We start from the raw sequence: 15,295 nt of genomic DNA on the forward strand, positions 1-15,295 counted from the left end.
TACCCCATGCTATTCCAGATGGGCACCCGGCAGCTGCGAGGCTGGGTTTTGCGTATAGGCTGCTCTGTTTGCTCTGATAATTAATGCTAATTGCTGGGGGTTTTATTGACCAACTAGGAGAGGTTCTTCCTGTCTTTTCTGGAGAAATGCTGAATGCAAACAGAGCTGAGATCTAGGCGGATTTCCAGCTGGGTTGGGGGATGCGGGCAGTGAGCTGTAAGATTTTTATGATGGCAATCACCTGAGCTGCGCAAACAGTGACTCGAGCGAGCACAGGGCTATATAGGGCAGCTCCCTCCTGCCCCACCGATGTGAGGGGCCGTTATTCTTCCCGTCTCTGGGTGCCAGGTGAGGACGGGACAGGCACAGGGTGCTCAGGGGGACGAGAGCTGCCCTTACGGGATGGGGCACGGTGCAGCCGTGCGATCTCCAGGCCGACTTTTGTTGCTGTCTCTTGGAGGGGAAGATGAGCTGAGCCTGCAAATGATTCCCCAGCACTGGGGATTAGCACACATAAAGGGGAGCTGTGCTCATGCAGCCGAGGGCATCCCCAGCCTGGCAAGGACACAAGCTGGAGGAATGGCGATGCACAGAGGCCTGTGGCCCCAGCAGCTGTGGCTCTGCCCATGCCGTTACTGCTGCTGCCCTGGGCAGCACAAGCCATGGGGCCCCCAGCCCACACTGGTGGCTGCACCGTGCCCCCAGAGCACCGCTGGCAGCTATGGGGCTGGATCTACCTAGGGACCCTGAGCCCTGCTCCTGGGACCTGGTGACAACATGGGATCTTACAGGGGACGCCTGCAGAAGAGAGGAGGATGATGGCAGCCAGATGTGCCCTGCTGCTGCTGTGCTGCATGGTGCTCCTGCAGGTGGTCGGTGAGTCCCAAGGGGAAAGCTCCGAAGCTCCTGGCTCGGGGTGAGGGCATGGAGCTGAACCCCCGTCCCTGCATCCCCCCTTCTGCCAGGAGCCAAGTACCTGCTGAGCTGCCCCAAGGGCTGGTCCTACTACAAGCTGAGCTGCTTCAGGTATTTCCGCCAGCACCGCACCTGGGAGGAGGCAGAGGTAAAGTGGTCGGGGCGTGCAGTCAGCTGCCCCAGCTCTGGCTGTGCTGGGGTCCCGCAATGCCCTGCGTCTCCCTGCAGGAACATTGCCAGAACAGTTACCCCGGAGCCCACCTGGCCTGGGTAGAGGAGCCCAAGGAGGCAGCCACACTGAGCCTGGTCATCAGCTACTACCAGCGCACGCAACCTGTCTGGCTGGGCCTGCACTACCTGCGGCAGGTGAGGGGGAGGGAGTGCCCATGGGGCTGGGGGCAGTGGGGCTGTGCTTCTGACCCCATGTCCTGCTCAGAGCCGAGACTGGCGCTGGAGCCATGGGGAGAAGTATGATGATCTCAGAACGGTTCCCGGGAATGGTGCCCAAGGAGGAAGCTGTGCCCTGCTGACCCGGAGCAGCAGTGAGTGCCTGCAATCCATGTACCCCCTTCTCCTATGGGACCCCTCTGGGCTGGGGACCTGGGGGCTGCTGCCCCTCTCTGCGCTGACCCCATGGCACATCTCTCCCGTAGGTTTCACCGTGTGGTCCAGTGCCGACTGTGACCGGCGGCACCACTACATCTGCAAGTTCACACCCTCGCCATGAGCAGGGCCATATGCCTGCACGCTCCTCCCACCCCACCTCTGTCCTCGTCCCTCTCTCTCTCAAAAATACGTCTATAAACAGAGAAGCATGTGAGCACGGTGTGCGTCCTGTGCAAAGTCCCATGCTGCTCTGCCTGCTGCCAGTGGATGTGGAGACCTTTGGGGAGAGAAGAGGGTTTGGGGACAGTCCCCAGGAGCTGCAGGGCTAGGGCAGGCATGGAGGGACAGTGGTGCGTGATGAGAAGTCCCTGCATGGGGACCTGTGAGATGGGAGCAGTACCCATGTGCCCACGGCTCAGGGGGGCTGTGCTGACAGCAGCATCGGGACCAAAGGTCCCTCCTTGTGTCATCGCAGCACAGCTCCATGCATCACGTGTCTGTTTGCTCTGCTGTTTTGGAGATGGCCGTGCCTCCACCCAGCTCGTGCTTCTCCCCTGGAGCAGCCACACGTGGAGAATGGCATGTCCCAGCTGGCACGGGTGGCATGGGGCACCCCCTGCCCTCTGCTCCATGCCGGGGGGTCTCGCTGCGCAGTGGCGGTGGGCTCTGCTGACAGTGCCGCCCCACAGCTCAGCACTGAGCCCACCCCAAAGTTCAGCCCTGGCTCTGTGCATCCCAAAATGCTGGGACACCCACCGCAGCCATCTCGCAGGTTGCGCCCTCCAAACCCAGCACTCGCCGCACTGTCCCTGTCGCGTTGGCTGCTGCTCACCGACCTTTGAGCACCAGTGCCCAGCGTGCTGATAAGGGCTGGGGGGGCCCCAGTTGATAAAAGCTGCACACCAAGCCAGTCCCTCTGTCTGTCCCTCTGTCCGTCCATCTGGGACAAAGATGCTGCGCTTGGTCGGCCGTGCTGCGCGGTGCTGGGGGGCGAGGCGGGGGCCGGCACGGGTATGCCCTGCGGCCATGCAGCGGGCACGGTGAGCTGGGACGAAGCCTGGGGGCTTCAGGGGGGGGCTGGAGGTCAGCTGGAGGTTTGCTGGGCAACGGGGGGAGCTCTGTGGGGTCAGGGAGCTGAGTGCAAGGGAGAGAGCCTCAGCGGTGCCCAGCACAGGACTGCCACTGCTCCCTCTGCCTCGCAGCCTCTCCAGCACTGCGGCAGTGGCCGGCACGGGCACGTGGCCCAAGGACGTGGGCATCCTGGCGTTGGAGGTGTACTTCCCTGCACAATATGTGGAGCAGGCTGAGCTGGAGCGCTACGACGGTGTGGAGGCCGGCAAGTACACGCGGGGCCTGGGCCAGCAGCAGATGGGCTTCTGTGCTGCCCACGAGGACATCAACTCGCTGTGCCTGACCGTGGTGCAGAGGCTGGTGGAGAGAGGGCGGCTCTCCTGGGACGCCATCGGCCGCCTGGAGGTGGGCACCGAGACCGTCATCGACAAGTCCAAGGCCGTCAAGACCGTCCTCATGGAGCTCTTCCGCGAGTCAGGCAACACTGACGTGGAGGGCATTGACACCACCAACGCCTGCTACGGTGGCACGGCCTCGCTCTTCAACGCGGCCTCCTGGGTCGAGTCCAGTGCCTGGGACGGTGGGCATGAGGCTGGATGTGGGCACTACGGGGCGGGGGAAGGTCTCTCCCCTCCTGGCATCCCCCCACCTTTCTTTCTCACCCGTATAGGCTGAGATGTGGAGATGGGGGATGTGGGTGGTGGGCTGTACTGCGACCACGGGATGGATGGGGATGTCCCACCCACTGACATCCCTGCTGTCCTCTCCCAGGACGCTATGCCGTGGTGGTGTGTGGGGACATTGCCGTCTATGCCACGGGGAACGCGCGGCCCACGGGAGGTGCGGGTGCCATCGCCATGCTGGTGGGACCCAACGCCCCACTGGTGCTGGAGAGAGGTCAGTGCTCCATAGGGTTCTGGTTGGCCGTGCCACCATGGAATGCCGTGGGCCATAGGTGGGGTTGACACGGTGGCTAGGACCCACAAAGAGATCCCCAAAGCCCAGCTCTCCCCTGTGTCCCCAGGCTTGCGGGGAACGCACATGGAGCACGCTTATGACTTCTACAAGCCCGACCTGTCTTCAGAATACCCAGTGGTGGACGGTCCCCTCTCCATCCAGTGCTACCTGCGGGCTCTGGACCGCTGCTATGCCGTGTACCGCAGGAAGGCAGAGAGCCAGTGGCAGCAGGGTGAGGGGTGAAGCTGCCATGCTCAGGCAGCCCCACATCCCACCCCACAGCGCCTGATGTTCCTGCTGTCCCTTCCAGCCGGCATCCAGCGGCCCTTCACCCTGGATGACTTCAAGTTCATCATTTTCCACACACCCTTCTGCAAGCTGGTGCAGAAGTCAGTGGGGCGGCTGCTGCTCAACGACTTCCTGGCAGCCCCCAGCCCCGACACGGCCACCGGGCTCTACAAGGGGCTGCAGCCCTTCCGGTGGGTGTCCCCTGCTGTGGTGGGGGCACCTCTGCTCTCCTCCCACACGTGGTTACAGCCCGCCTCTCCCCATGCAGCGGCATGAAGCTGGAGGACACCTACACCAGCAAAGAGGTGGAGAAAGCCTTCCAGACGGCCAGCCAGGAGATCTTCAACCAGAAGACCAAGCCCTCCTTGCTGCTCTCCTCCCGCAACGGCAACATGTACACGCCGTCCATGTATGGCTGCCTGGCCTCGCTCCTGGCTCAGTGAGTCCACAGCACTGGCAGCAGTAGGGGGGGGGGGGCGCCATTTTGGTTCCCGCCATATTGGAGGACGCCATTTTGTGGAATGTCCTTTAAGGGGTCGCCATTTTGAGGGTCACCGTTTGAGGGATGGCAGTTTTGGTGGGACATTGTTGTGCAGGAACCATTTTGGGGCTGGTCCAGCTTTCAGTGCACGCAGCCCAGTGCTGTCCCCCAGCCAGCGTTTCCATGCCACCTCGCTGGAGCACATAAAGCCCTTCTGTCAGTGCTGTGGGATGAAAACCCCCTTTTCATGCCCAGAGAACGGCCGTCCCCGGGAAGGAGCTGTGGGAACAGCCAGGCACGAGGGCGGTGCAAGCACTGTGTCCGTCAGCCCGTCCTTGAGCTGCTCACTGCCCCACACAGGGCTGCGGTGCCTGGCACGGCCCTGGGAGGCGGTTGGGGGCAGGAACAGCCCAGGCCCTGCTGTGCCAAACTGCCCCATTTGCCGTCCCCTGCAGCACAGCCTCCCTTATCTCCTCCTGCAGTGGTTGCAATTTAATCAGGCCCAGCATGCCAGGGCCCTCCTGGCTGAGGCCACCTCTAGCCCTCTATCTCCCTAACTCCTCACCCCCAATGGCTGCAGGTGCTCGGCTCAGGACCTGGCTGGCTCCAGGATCGGTGCCTTCTCCTACGGCTCGGGGCTGGCCGCCAGCATGTTCTCCCTCCGTGTCTCGCAAGACGCTGCCCCAGGTGAGTCCCACACCACGGGGGGACCCAGAGGCGGGAGGGCACGAGTGGGTGTTGTCTCACCCGTGGGTTCCCCGCACCAGGCTCCCCCCTGGACAAGCTGCTCTCCAGCCTGGCCGACCTGCCCACCCGTCTGGACGCCCGCAAGCGCGTGGCCCCGCAGGACTTCGCTGACATCATGAAGCGACGCGAGGAGACCCATCACCTGGGTGAGCGGGGCCAGGGGGTACCCCGCTGCCGGGGTCCGGCTGTCCCGCTGAGCCTCGCGCCCTCTCCCCACAGCCAACCACACTCCGCACGGCTCCCAGGCAGACCTGTTCCCCGGCACCTGGTACTTGGAGCGGGTGGACGACAAGTACCGCCGGCAGTACGCCAGGAAGCCCGTGTAGGGCACGCAGCAGGGCAGCCATCGGGGAGACGTGCAGGCACAGGGGTGAATGCAGCCATCCGGGCCCCGGAGCAGGCAGTGTTTTCTGCGAAAACACAGGCAGTGTGGGGAATAAAACACGGATGGAAGGGCAGCACCCCGGCTCTGGCTCCCTATTGCAAGCAGCCAACGTTACCCAGTGCCATGCATTCCCCTCCTGCCCCCAAACCCATCCTGAATCGCCATGGTGCCAGGTGGGATTTATCCCTGGACAGCCCTCGTACCTAAGGGGAATGACATATATCCCCAGGGTGGGCACATGCTCGATGCTTTGGTGGTGGCAAAATGCAATTGTTAACATCCCCAGAGGATAGGTGGAAGTACCGGGATGACACAGGCACGCAGGAGGCTCAGCCCATCTTGGAGCACTGCCCGGGCCATGGCCAGAGGGGACTTCAGCAGAACAGCAGTGCCTGAGAGACCTTTGCACCGCTGAGCAAACAGTGCCAGAGGGTGATGGGGGGCGGCACTGGGGATGGAGCCAGGAGGGACAGAGTCTGCAGGGAAAGGTTTGGAGTTGGGGATGAGGAATGTCATCGGAAAGGGTTTAGGGTTGGGTAGGAAGGACACTGCAAGGCAGGGATGCATGGGCAAGACACAGCATGCTCATTCCTGGATGCTTTATTGAGCGCGATGTTCCCCCAGGCGCTGGGGTCTCCAGGTCCGTCCTGGTGGTGTGAGGCTACAGGTAGAGCTGGAAGACTTCTGCAACGCAGGGCTTCAGGACAGCAAGGTCAGGCAGAGGGGCTGAGAGCCCAGCCATGCTCCACTGCTCTCCTGCCACTGTGCTGGAGCTGTGGTAGGACTGGAGCTGGATCCCTGCTTTCCCCAGCAGCCCTGGGCAGAAGAAAAAGGGTCAGGGCTGCAGTCTGTTCCCTGGCACCTGGAACCCACAGAGGTTTGGGATCACGAGTAGCAGGGCTCTGCCTACCCTGAGTCCCCTCCATGATATTCTTCCTTTCCTTCACCCCAAGTCATACAATGATGGAATCGTTATAGTTGGAAAGATCCCTCAGATCCCCAAGTCCAACCTCATTCCACCCTCATGTCTCTCAGTACCACAGCTCCACAGTTCTTGAACACCTCCATGGATGGTGACCCCCCCCCCCCCGGGCAGTCTGTGCATCACCAATTCCTCAACCTTATAACCAAACCACCCCTCCCCTGTCTCTCCACACAGCACCCTGTCAGCATCTTCCCCCTTTTGACTCCAGGCTGGTAGTGGGGACCCCCCCAAGATGTCCCCTTGCTTGGTGACACAGGAGCTCACCAGCAAGCGCAGGCAGCGTGCTTGTCTCGGATGCTTTGGATCTGTAGATGAGGAGAGGGCCCACCAGTGGTGCCAGCTGCTTGAAGGTGGCCCCGCTAAGCTCCCGCAGCACAGGGGTGCTGCCCTGCACCGTTCCTGTCACCCGGTGTGAGGTGCCCTGCAGGGCCACCTGCAGCAAGCCCTCGGGCTCAGGACACGTGTCGCTGTGGGTGGCTGTGACCTGAATGGGGGAGGTGTCCACTCAGCATCCTCCATGGGATGTCCCCTGAGGGCATGGCACCCTGTGGGGTGATGCCAAGGAAGGGTGGGATGTGGTGGCATTGACGTGTGGCACTCCAGGTACCTTCAGGCCGGCCTCCTGGGCCAGCAGCATGGCGTTCACCAAGGTTGCCTCCTTTTTCCCTCCAGCCAGCATGCCCGAGACCACAGCTGGTGCCAGGTAGCTGCCAGCATCCTTCAGGGGGGCCCCTGGGATCAGTAATGCCATCAGCTCATGCCCATCTGTGTTCCCACCATCCCATCCACCCCACACCTCCCATCCTTCATCCCAGCACCTCCTGCCTTCCAACCTGGCATGCCCACTTGGGTCCCGGTGCTGGAGCACACCTGCCCACCTCTCACCTAGGGTGCAGACCTGCACGTTTCCCATTGCTTGCTTGGCCATGCCATGCAGCACCGTGCCCAGTGCCTTGGCCAGGGCGATCCAGGGCTTGGTCTGGGGCGCAAAGGCTTTGCTCAACGCCTGCCCGTTGACCTGAGAGGAGGAGTGGGATGAGCAGTGGGGATCTATCACACACGGGGTGTGTGAGGTGCACCAGGGCACTCACCACGCCGACCAGCCCCTTCCCGGTGGCCATGTCCACCATCTGCATGGCGATCTCCTTGCCGCAGCGGCTCTGTGCCTCCCGCGTGCTGGCACCCAGGTGTGGGCAGCAGATGACGTTGGGGTGGTCCACCAGGTCCCGGTCCTTTGGGGGCTCCTGCACACGGCCCCAGTCTCAGCCCCGGGCCCACCCCGAGGGTTGCCCTGGCCCAATTCGGGCAGTGGCCCTGGGGGGACCCCTCTCACCTGTGTGAAGACATCGAGGGCGGCCCCCCCGCACTGCCCCGAGCGCAGCGCCCGCAGCAGTGCTCCCTCATCCACGATGCCGCCCCGGGCACAGTTCACCACCTGCACGCCACGGCGGCACTTGGCAAAGGTGCTGTCGTTCAGCAGCCCTGAGGGGAGCACCATCAGGGACAGGGATACGGGGGCTGCCCCAGAGCACCCCCGGACCCCCCGACCACCCTACCCGTGGTGGAGGGCAGCAGCGGTGTGTGCACCGTGATGAAGTCGCAGCGGGGCCAGATCTGCTCCAGCGGGAGCTGCTCCACGCCGAACGCGGCTGAGGTCTCGGGGCTGATGATGGGGTCGTAGCCGATGGTCTGGGGCAGAGCAGGGGCTCACAGCTGTGCCCAGCCTGCCCCCCGCCGCTGCCCCCCTGCCCCGCTGCTCACCTTCATGCCGAAAGCCTGCATCCTCGTGGCCACCTCCCTGCCGATGCGGCCCAGCCCCAGCACGCCCAGTGTCTTCCCGTTCAGCTCCATGCCCATGTACTGGGGGGTGAGGGAAGCGGTGAGCACGCAGGGGTCCCTCAGCGCCCACCCTCCCAGGCACTGCACCTGCCCCGTACCTTCTTTCGATCCCATTTGCCTTCCTTCATGGAGGCGGCTGCCTGCGGGATCTGCCTGCAAGGGGTTATGGGGGGGCACAGTCCGTGCAGGGCTGGGGGCTGTGGGATGGATACCCCACCCTGCACAGCCCCGTGCTCACCTGGCCAAGCACAGGATCATGCCGCAGGTGAGCTCTGCGGCGCTGAGGCTGTTCCCGGTGGGTGTGCTGGGGACAGGGAACCAAGACACCGTGTGACCTCCCCGTAGGGATGGAAACCCACAGGGAGGCCGGGCACAGTGCTGACCCCCTCAGCCCCATGCCAGCAGGACGTCCCCTTGCCGGCTGCAGGTCGTGCTCTTACTTCATCACCAGCACCCCTTTCCTGGTGGCTGCCTCCACGTCCACATTGTCGACGCCGGTGCCCGCTCTGCCCACCACCTGCAGCCTGCCCGCCGCCTCCAGCACGTCGGCACTGACTTTGGTGGCCGAGCGGACGATGAGCCCATCGCAGTCCTGCGGGGACAGACAGCGCACGTCGGTCAGAGCCGGGCTGCGGGGACGGCAGGGTGGGTGGCGGTGGTGGGTCGGAAGAGCCGGGGGCCCGGGGCTGGGATCGGCAGCGTGAAAGCAACCGGGGTTCTTGCATCAGACGCGGGAGGCGGGGACACGACCCGCTGGGCGAGGGGGCTTGCAGCCTCCCACCGTCCTGCGCCGTCCCGCGGTGTCTCCACTGCGTGCTTGCGGTGCATCCCACTGGGACAGAGGGTCACGGTGCCCGCTTGGCACCCGCCTGTGCCCACCCGTCGCCAGCAGCCCGGGGCTCTGAGCCGCACGCAGACCCCAGCTCGCTCACCCGGATCTCCCGCAGCAGCTCCTCCTTGCTCAGCCCCGGCTTCTCCAGCACCTGGATGCCCCCCGCCCGCAGGATGTCCCTGCAGCACGGGTCCAGGCTGTCGCTGATCAGCACCTTCTGCAGCTTGGCGGAGGCCATCGCTTGGTGTGGGGCCGTCGGGGATCCGTGCACGCCGTCTGTCCGCACGGCTCCGGCCGAAGAGGTTGGCTGCGTGCTGCCCGCCGCGCTAAATGGGCCGCCAGCGGGGCATGTTTTGCGGGCTGCGCTCTTGTCTCATTGGATCCCATTTCCATAATCCCACCTCTTTCCCACCTCTTCTCCCTCCTCTCCCCATCGCCGCTGGGTGGCTGCGAGCCCGGGATCCCAGCCCCCCTAACACCCCCCCCCTCCCCGAGCCCCTCATCCTCAGCAGCAGTGACAACGAAGCGGGGAGCCCGGCAGAGCCCCCAAAGCATCGAGCACCCCCGCGACCCACGTACCCCCCACCCCACAGCCTCAGGGAGGAGATGGCCCAGCGCTGCTCCCACCATTGAGCAATGCCCCGATAAGTGCTGGGGGCACGGGGCCAGCCCCACCGCCCGCTCCCAATTGCGTGGGGTGCACGGGAGCCGCCCAGCGAACGCCCTCTATGGGGTGGGAACCGCGTGGCTGCGGCACTGACCTCGTGGCCCTGGAGGGGACGGCACGGGGACGTGGCACAGGGGATGGGGAGGAACAGAGGGTGTCCCCTTTGTCGTGGAGATAAAACCTCACGGTGCAGCCCGTGCGTGGCACGCTCACTGCGGGCTGTGTGTGCCCCGGCACCGCACACACCCCGCCGCAGCTGCAGCCAGGGTACAACCGTGACGCCAAAGGGAGGAAAGTCCGGGGCGGCTGGCATGGGGTGAGGGCACGGGGTCAAGGCTGGCGTTGGAGACAATCCACACCAGGGTCCCGTGCTGCCCTTCGGAGGGGCTGCAGGCCCATTGCTGGGGCACGGTTCCCCCATGCACGGTGCGTGCTGGAAGGCATTCAGGGCAGGATGTGTGGGCACAGCCCCCCGGCCCCGCTCCAGTGCCTTGGCACAGCCCCACGCCTGGCCCTGGCCCCTATTAACCATTAAGACAGTGCTCGAGGCACCTGCCAAGCCTGGGACAGCACCAGCTGGGTGTCACTTTCCGGTGTCACCCACGCCACGCATCTTTCCAGCATCTGTGGGGACAAGCAGGGGGACACTCTTTGCAGCGGGTGGGGGCCCTTTGCAGTGCCCAGTGCCCACCGACCCTGTCCCATGCGGTCACTCGAGGCCACGTGTGGCCAAGGCACCGCCTCAGCTTTCCCCGGGCAGCTGGTGCCCTCTCCTGGGGAGCAGAGCCGGAGGTAACATCCCGCAGCCCTCGCAGGACCACGGGGAGCAGCCACCGCCCCACAGAGAGACCCAAACCCAGTCCCATGTCCCACGGACACACCCTCAGAGTGGTGGGCACCCCTAAGGTGGCAATCGGTGACACTGGTGGCAACTGGACCATGACGTGGGTGGGGTCTGGGGGTTATGGGGAGTTGGTACCCCAATGCTAAATCCCACTGCTGGGGTCCCGGCTGGGCTCTGCATGGAGGCACCAAGGGGACGGCTGCCGTGGCTGTGGGATGGAGGAGAGTGATGGGGGATTCCTGCGTGGTGGGGGGCACTGAGACAGTGGGGAGAGGGCAGGGGTTAGGAGAATTCGGAGTTCCCCAGGGCGTCCTTGGCTCAGGATAGGGCTGGCAGAGGAGAGGCAAAGGTGTTTTGAGGACGGGAGGTCGGGCTGCTGCTGGCGGGGGCGCCGGGAGACGGAGGCGGCCGACGGAGGGCGGGAGGGATGGAGAGGGAGGGAAGGATGGAGGCAGGGACGAGGAAGAGGAGGCGGAGGAGGAGGGATGCAGCGGCGGGCGGAGCCGCCCGGTGCCGCAGAGCCGCCTCCCCGGCGCACGCTGGGGCGGCCCGGCATTGCCCGCGGAGCCCCCGGTGCCCCCGGTGAGGAGGCGGACGGGAGGATGCGAGCCCCGCGGCGGAGGTGAGCGGCGGTGCGGGAGGCACGAGGGGGGGTGGGGAGCGGGTGATGCGCGTGGGGCCGCGGGTGGAAGCTCACGGGGCCGGGATGCGGTTTGCTGCCCCGGAGCCGCGCGTTGACGGCGCTGCCCATCCGAAAGCCCACCGCGGCAGCTCTGAGCCGGCGTGGTTTCACCGTGCCGTGGGGACGCGCGGTGCCCGTGGATGGCACCGGGAGCCGTCCAGCCCGGGACTCGGTACCGTCAGCCCCGCTCCCCCCTTCTCTCCACGCTCAATGGGGGCCTTGTGTTGGGCCGTGACCGCAGGCGGATGGCTGCACGCAGCCACAGGCACACGCAGCACCGGCCCCACCTCCCACCGTGGCCTCGCTGAGACATCCGTGCCACGAGGCAACGGGCAGTGCCGTGCCACGCTCTGCATCCCGGCCCCTCCTGGCAGCTCACGCGAGGCTGGGGGCCGCCGTCCATCCTTCCTTCCATGTGTCCACCCGTGGGAGCTGACCCAGCAGCACGAGGTGAGTCCCGGCTCGGTGCAGTGCTGGGCACCACAGGGATGCTCTCCCACGGGGCACCCCATGTGCTAAAGCTCCTGCCCTCTGCCCTCACCCCGGTGACACTGTAGGGCTGGTCCTGGTGCGGGGTGGCCATGGTGGCCCCAGGCAGTTGCTCAGTGCTGTGAGTCAGTGGGTGCTGTGAGTCAGGGCTGTGTGGCACCCCTCGTGCCAGCAGGGCTGAGGAGCCACGGGGTACACTCATGTCTTGTTGTCACCCACGTGTGCCGTGCTGCTGGGTACTGCACCTCGCTCAGGATGGGCACAGTGCCATGGGTCATGCTTGCTGGACACTAAGCTTTTGGGTATGATGCGTCTTTGGGTGCTGCATCTCAGGTTGTTTCTTTTGCCTTCAGTATTTTGCTTTCCTGAGTATTGTGCCTTTGGTTATTGTGCTTCTGGATCCTGTGCTTGCTTGGGTATAGTGCGTCCTGGTATGCCTTGCCTCTGGGCGTTGTGTCTCCTTGAGTGTTTTGCCTCCAAGTTCTTGCTGTCGGGCCTCCAAATATTGTGCTTCCTTGGACATATTGCTGCTGGGCACTGAGTCTCCTCAGGCATCATGAGTGTCGTGCTTCTTTGGATGTCATGGCTCTGGACACCATGCCTTTGGGTATGGTGGGCTTTGGGCACCGTGCCTTACCCCCTCGGTTTGGTGTGCTCTGCTGTCCCCTCCTGGCAGGTTGCTGCTGCAGGGGCCGTGGCACCACGTGGCTGCTGCCAGGCTAAGAGCAGAGCTCTGTGCCCACGAAGGGCCCACTGCTTTCTGAGGAGCCCCACCAAAAAAACGATGGGCTCAGAAAAACAAACAAGTAAACGAGAAAGAACCCACAGATTATTTTATTCTAAGGAAAAAAAAAATCTGTTTTCCTTCTTTTTTCCCACTCCTGAAATGACTCACACTCCCCTGCTGAAAATAAACCTGATGGCGGCTGCTGTTGTGGGCGGATGAGCTGTGATCAGGCGGGCGGATGGGGCACACTGTGCCTGGGGCTGCTGGGGGGGCTGTGAGACAGGGGAGAGCAGCTGTCCCTGAGCACCCAGCACGGCCCCCCCTGCCCTCCTCCCCAGCCCTCAGGGAGAACATAGAGGGGGGTTACTGGGGGGCTCAGGTGGCCCTGCTGCCTGCTGGCGGGGGTCAGGGCTGCTAATGGGGCTAAAGTGCTCCCAAGTGGGCACCGCCATCTGCATGGCCCCCCCCTCACCCCCCCGGCACTGAGGCAAACATGTTGTCCCCGTGCACAGCCACGCTTTGATGTGACATTGGGTGTGATCAGATCTCCACCTCTCCAAAGCTGCCGTGCCATGCAGCAAATGGGTGAATTTCCCCCCCAGGGACCCCTGTGTAACATGGGGGTGCACTCCTCTCCGCAGGGACCCCAGCCACAGTGACATCCCTGCAGCCAGCCCCATGGCAGGAAGGGACACCACGTCCCACGGGGACGCCCCAGTGGAAGGGCTGTGGGGTGACTGCGACGAAGACCCCGAACCGGGGGGCATCCCGTGTCCCCCACCCGCTCAGTCCCATCCCAGCCCCACGGTGCAAACGTGTCCCATGAGGGATCCAGAGGAGGGTCCCCTCGCCCAGACGCAGACCCTGCGGGACTTTGAGAAGGTGACCGCCGACGGGGCCGGGGGGTGCTCGCGGGACGCGTGTATTGGCCCCAGGAGGGGATGGGACTGCCGGTGCTGTCCCTGTGGGGCACCGCGCTCCCCCTCACCGCCCTCCTGGCTGACGGCCGGGGGCCACCCGGGGCTCGGGTTTCACCACTTGTCTGTCCCCACAAATAGCACCGGGAGGGGAAAAAATAGGAAAGGGGCCTTGGCGAGGGCACCCGTCCCAGAGCGGCAGGCGGGCAGGGAGCCGTGGGCTCAGTGCCGCCATGTGAGGGGTGCCGGGATGCCCCCCCCATGGAGCGCCAGCCATGGCTAACGGGTACCGCACGCTGTCCCAGCACCTCAACGACCTCAAGAAGGAGAACTTCAGCCTCAAACTTCGCATCTACTTCCTGGAGGAGCGCGTGCAGCAGAAGGGAGAGGGCAGCCGGGATGATGTCTACCGGCGGGTGAGCACGCCCGTGGGGACGGGGATGGGGCAGGTGCTGTCAGATGGGATATCCCTCCAGTGCTGTCCCTTTGATGGGGTTGAGGGCATGCAGCTGTCGGTATGGGTCAGGGATCCCGGTGAGCAGTGAGGCTGGGGGGAGTTTGCCTCTCTTAAACTGGAGCAGGGAAATGGGATGGGGAGGGCAGGATCTGCCCTGCTGGTGGTGGAGACTCCTGTACCCAATTATGCGATGGACACCCCATGCCTATGCCTCGTCATGTGGGGTTCACCCCATATGTGTGCTCCCTCACATGGGAGGACACCCTATATCTGTTCCCCACAGTGGGGCTGCCAGCAACCTAACTGCTACAACAGCCGCCCTGGGTGGGTAGATCCCTGCTGCCAGCAGGCATCCTCAGCTTGGTATGGGGACAAAAAGCACCCAGCACCCTGTGGGGTGTGCCCCTGCACTGTCTTCATTGGGGCTGTGGCATCATGTGGCTGCTGCCAGGCTAAGAGCAGAGTGAGGTCTGGGTACTGTGTGGGGCCTGGGTGCAGTGTAGGTCCTTGAGGTGTGTGCATGGAGCCAGCTCCATCTCTCCTGCCCACAGAACATCGAGCTGAAGGTGGAGGTGGAGAGCTTGAAGCGGGAGCTTCAGGAGAAGCAGCAAGCTCTGGACAAAACCTGGTGAGCACTGGGACAGGCATGGGGGGTGGGGGGAGGAGGGGGGGCTGGTGGGGCTCTGCTTACAGCCCTGACACTGGCCAAAAATAAAGGGCAGCACCTGTCTGCTGGGGGAGGGTGAGCGCCAGGCTGGGCCCTGTGTGTGCCATGCCACATAGTTCTGTGCCAGGACATCAAACTGTGTGTGCCATGATGCTGTGCCGTGCCGTGTGATGCTGTGCCGTGCCGTGTGATGCTGTGCCGTGCCGTGTGATGCTGTGCCATGCCTCGTGATGCTGTGCCATGCCTCGTGATGCTGTGCCGTGCCTCGTGATGCTGTGCCATGCCGTGTGATGCTGTGCCATGCCATGACGTTGTGCCATGCTGTGCCTGGCAGGGTGGCTGCGGAGAACCAGACGAACCGCAGCGAGGCCGCGCTCCGGCAGCACTATGAGGAGCAGCAGAGGGAGTCAGAGCATGTCTATGAGCTGCTGGAGAACAAGATCCAGCTCCTGCAGGAGGTGAGTGGCAGGCCGTGGGGGGCTGGGAGGAGCGAGGCCATGTGGGACTGAGCTGGTGTGTGCCATGCAGGAGGCCAGGTTGGCTCGCAGCGAGGCAGAGCAGGCCACTGCGCTGGCCAAGGCCGAGGCACAGCGGTGCCAGGAGCTGGCGGCCAAGCTGAAGGAGGCGGCGAGGACAAAGGGGGAGAGCGGGAGCAGAGATGGCTGTGACACCTTGGCCCACAGGTGGGTGTGCATTGTGCGCGATGCTGGTGAGGTTCAGTGGTGCCACCCCAGGGCTG

At 64.2% G+C, this 15,295-nt stretch overlaps 3 protein-coding genes across 3 annotated transcripts; 2 read left to right on the forward strand and 1 right to left on the reverse strand.

Annotated features, from left to right (window-relative positions):
• The first annotated feature begins 177 nt into the window (after nucleotides 1-177).
• REG4 (regenerating family member 4) lies at nucleotides 178-2,218 on the forward strand. Its single transcript, XM_065743417.1, has 6 exons — nucleotides 178-348; nucleotides 792-876; nucleotides 966-1,063; nucleotides 1,144-1,281; nucleotides 1,352-1,457; nucleotides 1,569-2,218. Exons 2-6 carry the CDS (start codon nucleotides 816-818, stop codon nucleotides 1,640-1,642), a joined length of 477 nt encoding a protein of 158 aa, XP_065599489.1. The 5' UTR covers nucleotides 178-348; nucleotides 792-815; the 3' UTR covers nucleotides 1,643-2,218.
• A 13-nt stretch (nucleotides 2,219-2,231) lies between these two features.
• On the forward strand, nucleotides 2,232-5,529 carry HMGCS2 (3-hydroxy-3-methylglutaryl-CoA synthase 2). The gene is made up of 9 exons (XM_065743404.1): nucleotides 2,232-2,561; nucleotides 2,724-3,172; nucleotides 3,364-3,489; nucleotides 3,617-3,781; nucleotides 3,860-4,028; nucleotides 4,106-4,276; nucleotides 4,899-5,005; nucleotides 5,086-5,211; nucleotides 5,285-5,529. Exons 1-9 carry the CDS (start codon nucleotides 2,473-2,475, stop codon nucleotides 5,389-5,391), a joined length of 1,509 nt encoding a protein of 502 aa, XP_065599476.1. The 5' UTR covers nucleotides 2,232-2,472; the 3' UTR covers nucleotides 5,392-5,529.
• Nucleotides 5,530-6,034: 505 nt separating this feature from the next.
• On the reverse strand, nucleotides 6,035-9,417 carry PHGDH (phosphoglycerate dehydrogenase). Its single transcript, XM_065743431.1, has 12 exons — nucleotides 9,207-9,417; nucleotides 8,715-8,866; nucleotides 8,513-8,578; nucleotides 8,373-8,427; nucleotides 8,197-8,295; nucleotides 7,992-8,124; nucleotides 7,769-7,917; nucleotides 7,527-7,679; nucleotides 7,321-7,453; nucleotides 7,043-7,167; nucleotides 6,700-6,919; nucleotides 6,035-6,266 (listed from the first exon to the last, which is right to left on the reverse strand). The coding sequence occupies exons 1-12, from the start codon at nucleotides 9,342-9,344 to the stop codon at nucleotides 6,112-6,114; spliced, it is 1,578 nt and encodes a 525-aa protein (XP_065599503.1). The 5' UTR covers nucleotides 9,345-9,417; the 3' UTR covers nucleotides 6,035-6,111.
• Nucleotides 9,418-15,295: the final 5,878 nt, after the last annotated feature.

This window comes from Cyrtonyx montezumae, unplaced genomic scaffold (genome assembly GCF_038088225.1).
Source record: "Cyrtonyx montezumae isolate F1298 unplaced genomic scaffold, pur_monq_1.0 scaffold_1, whole genome shotgun sequence".
In the NCBI taxonomy this organism is placed as follows: domain Eukaryota; kingdom Metazoa; phylum Chordata; class Aves; order Galliformes; family Odontophoridae; genus Cyrtonyx; species Cyrtonyx montezumae.

Bases quoted from the DNA above. Each gene is read 5' to 3' on its own strand.
- REG4 (XM_065743417.1), top strand. From the start codon at position 816: ATGATGGCAGCCAGATGTGCCCTGCTGCTGCTGTGCTGCATGGTGCTC. The intron at 877-965 runs GTGAGTCCCAAG...CCCTTCTGCCAG, and splicing joins GGTGCTCCTGCAGGTGGTCG to GAGCCAAGTACCTGCTGAGC. The intron at 1,458-1,568 runs GTGAGTGCCTGC...TCTCTCCCGTAG, and splicing joins CCTGCTGACCCGGAGCAGCA to GTTTCACCGTGTGGTCCAGT.
- HMGCS2 (XM_065743404.1), top strand. From the start codon at position 2,473: ATGCTGCGCTTGGTCGGCCGTGCTGCGCGGTGCTGGGGGGCGAGGCGG. The intron at 2,562-2,723 runs GTGAGCTGGGAC...TCTGCCTCGCAG, and splicing joins GCGGCCATGCAGCGGGCACG to CCTCTCCAGCACTGCGGCAG. The intron at 3,490-3,616 runs GTCAGTGCTCCA...CTGTGTCCCCAG, and splicing joins CCCACTGGTGCTGGAGAGAG to GCTTGCGGGGAACGCACATG.
- PHGDH (XM_065743431.1), bottom strand. From the start codon at position 9,344: ATGGCCTCCGCCAAGCTGCAGAAGGTGCTGATCAGCGACAGCCTGGAC. The intron at 7,454-7,526 runs GTGAGTGCCCTG...TCCTCCTCTCAG, and splicing joins GGAAGGGGCTGGTCGGCGTG to GTCAACGGGCAGGCGTTGAG. The intron at 6,267-6,699 runs GTGAGCTCCTGT...TCTTCTGCCCAG, and splicing joins CACGCTGCCTGCGCTTGCTG to GGCTGCTGGGGAAAGCAGGG.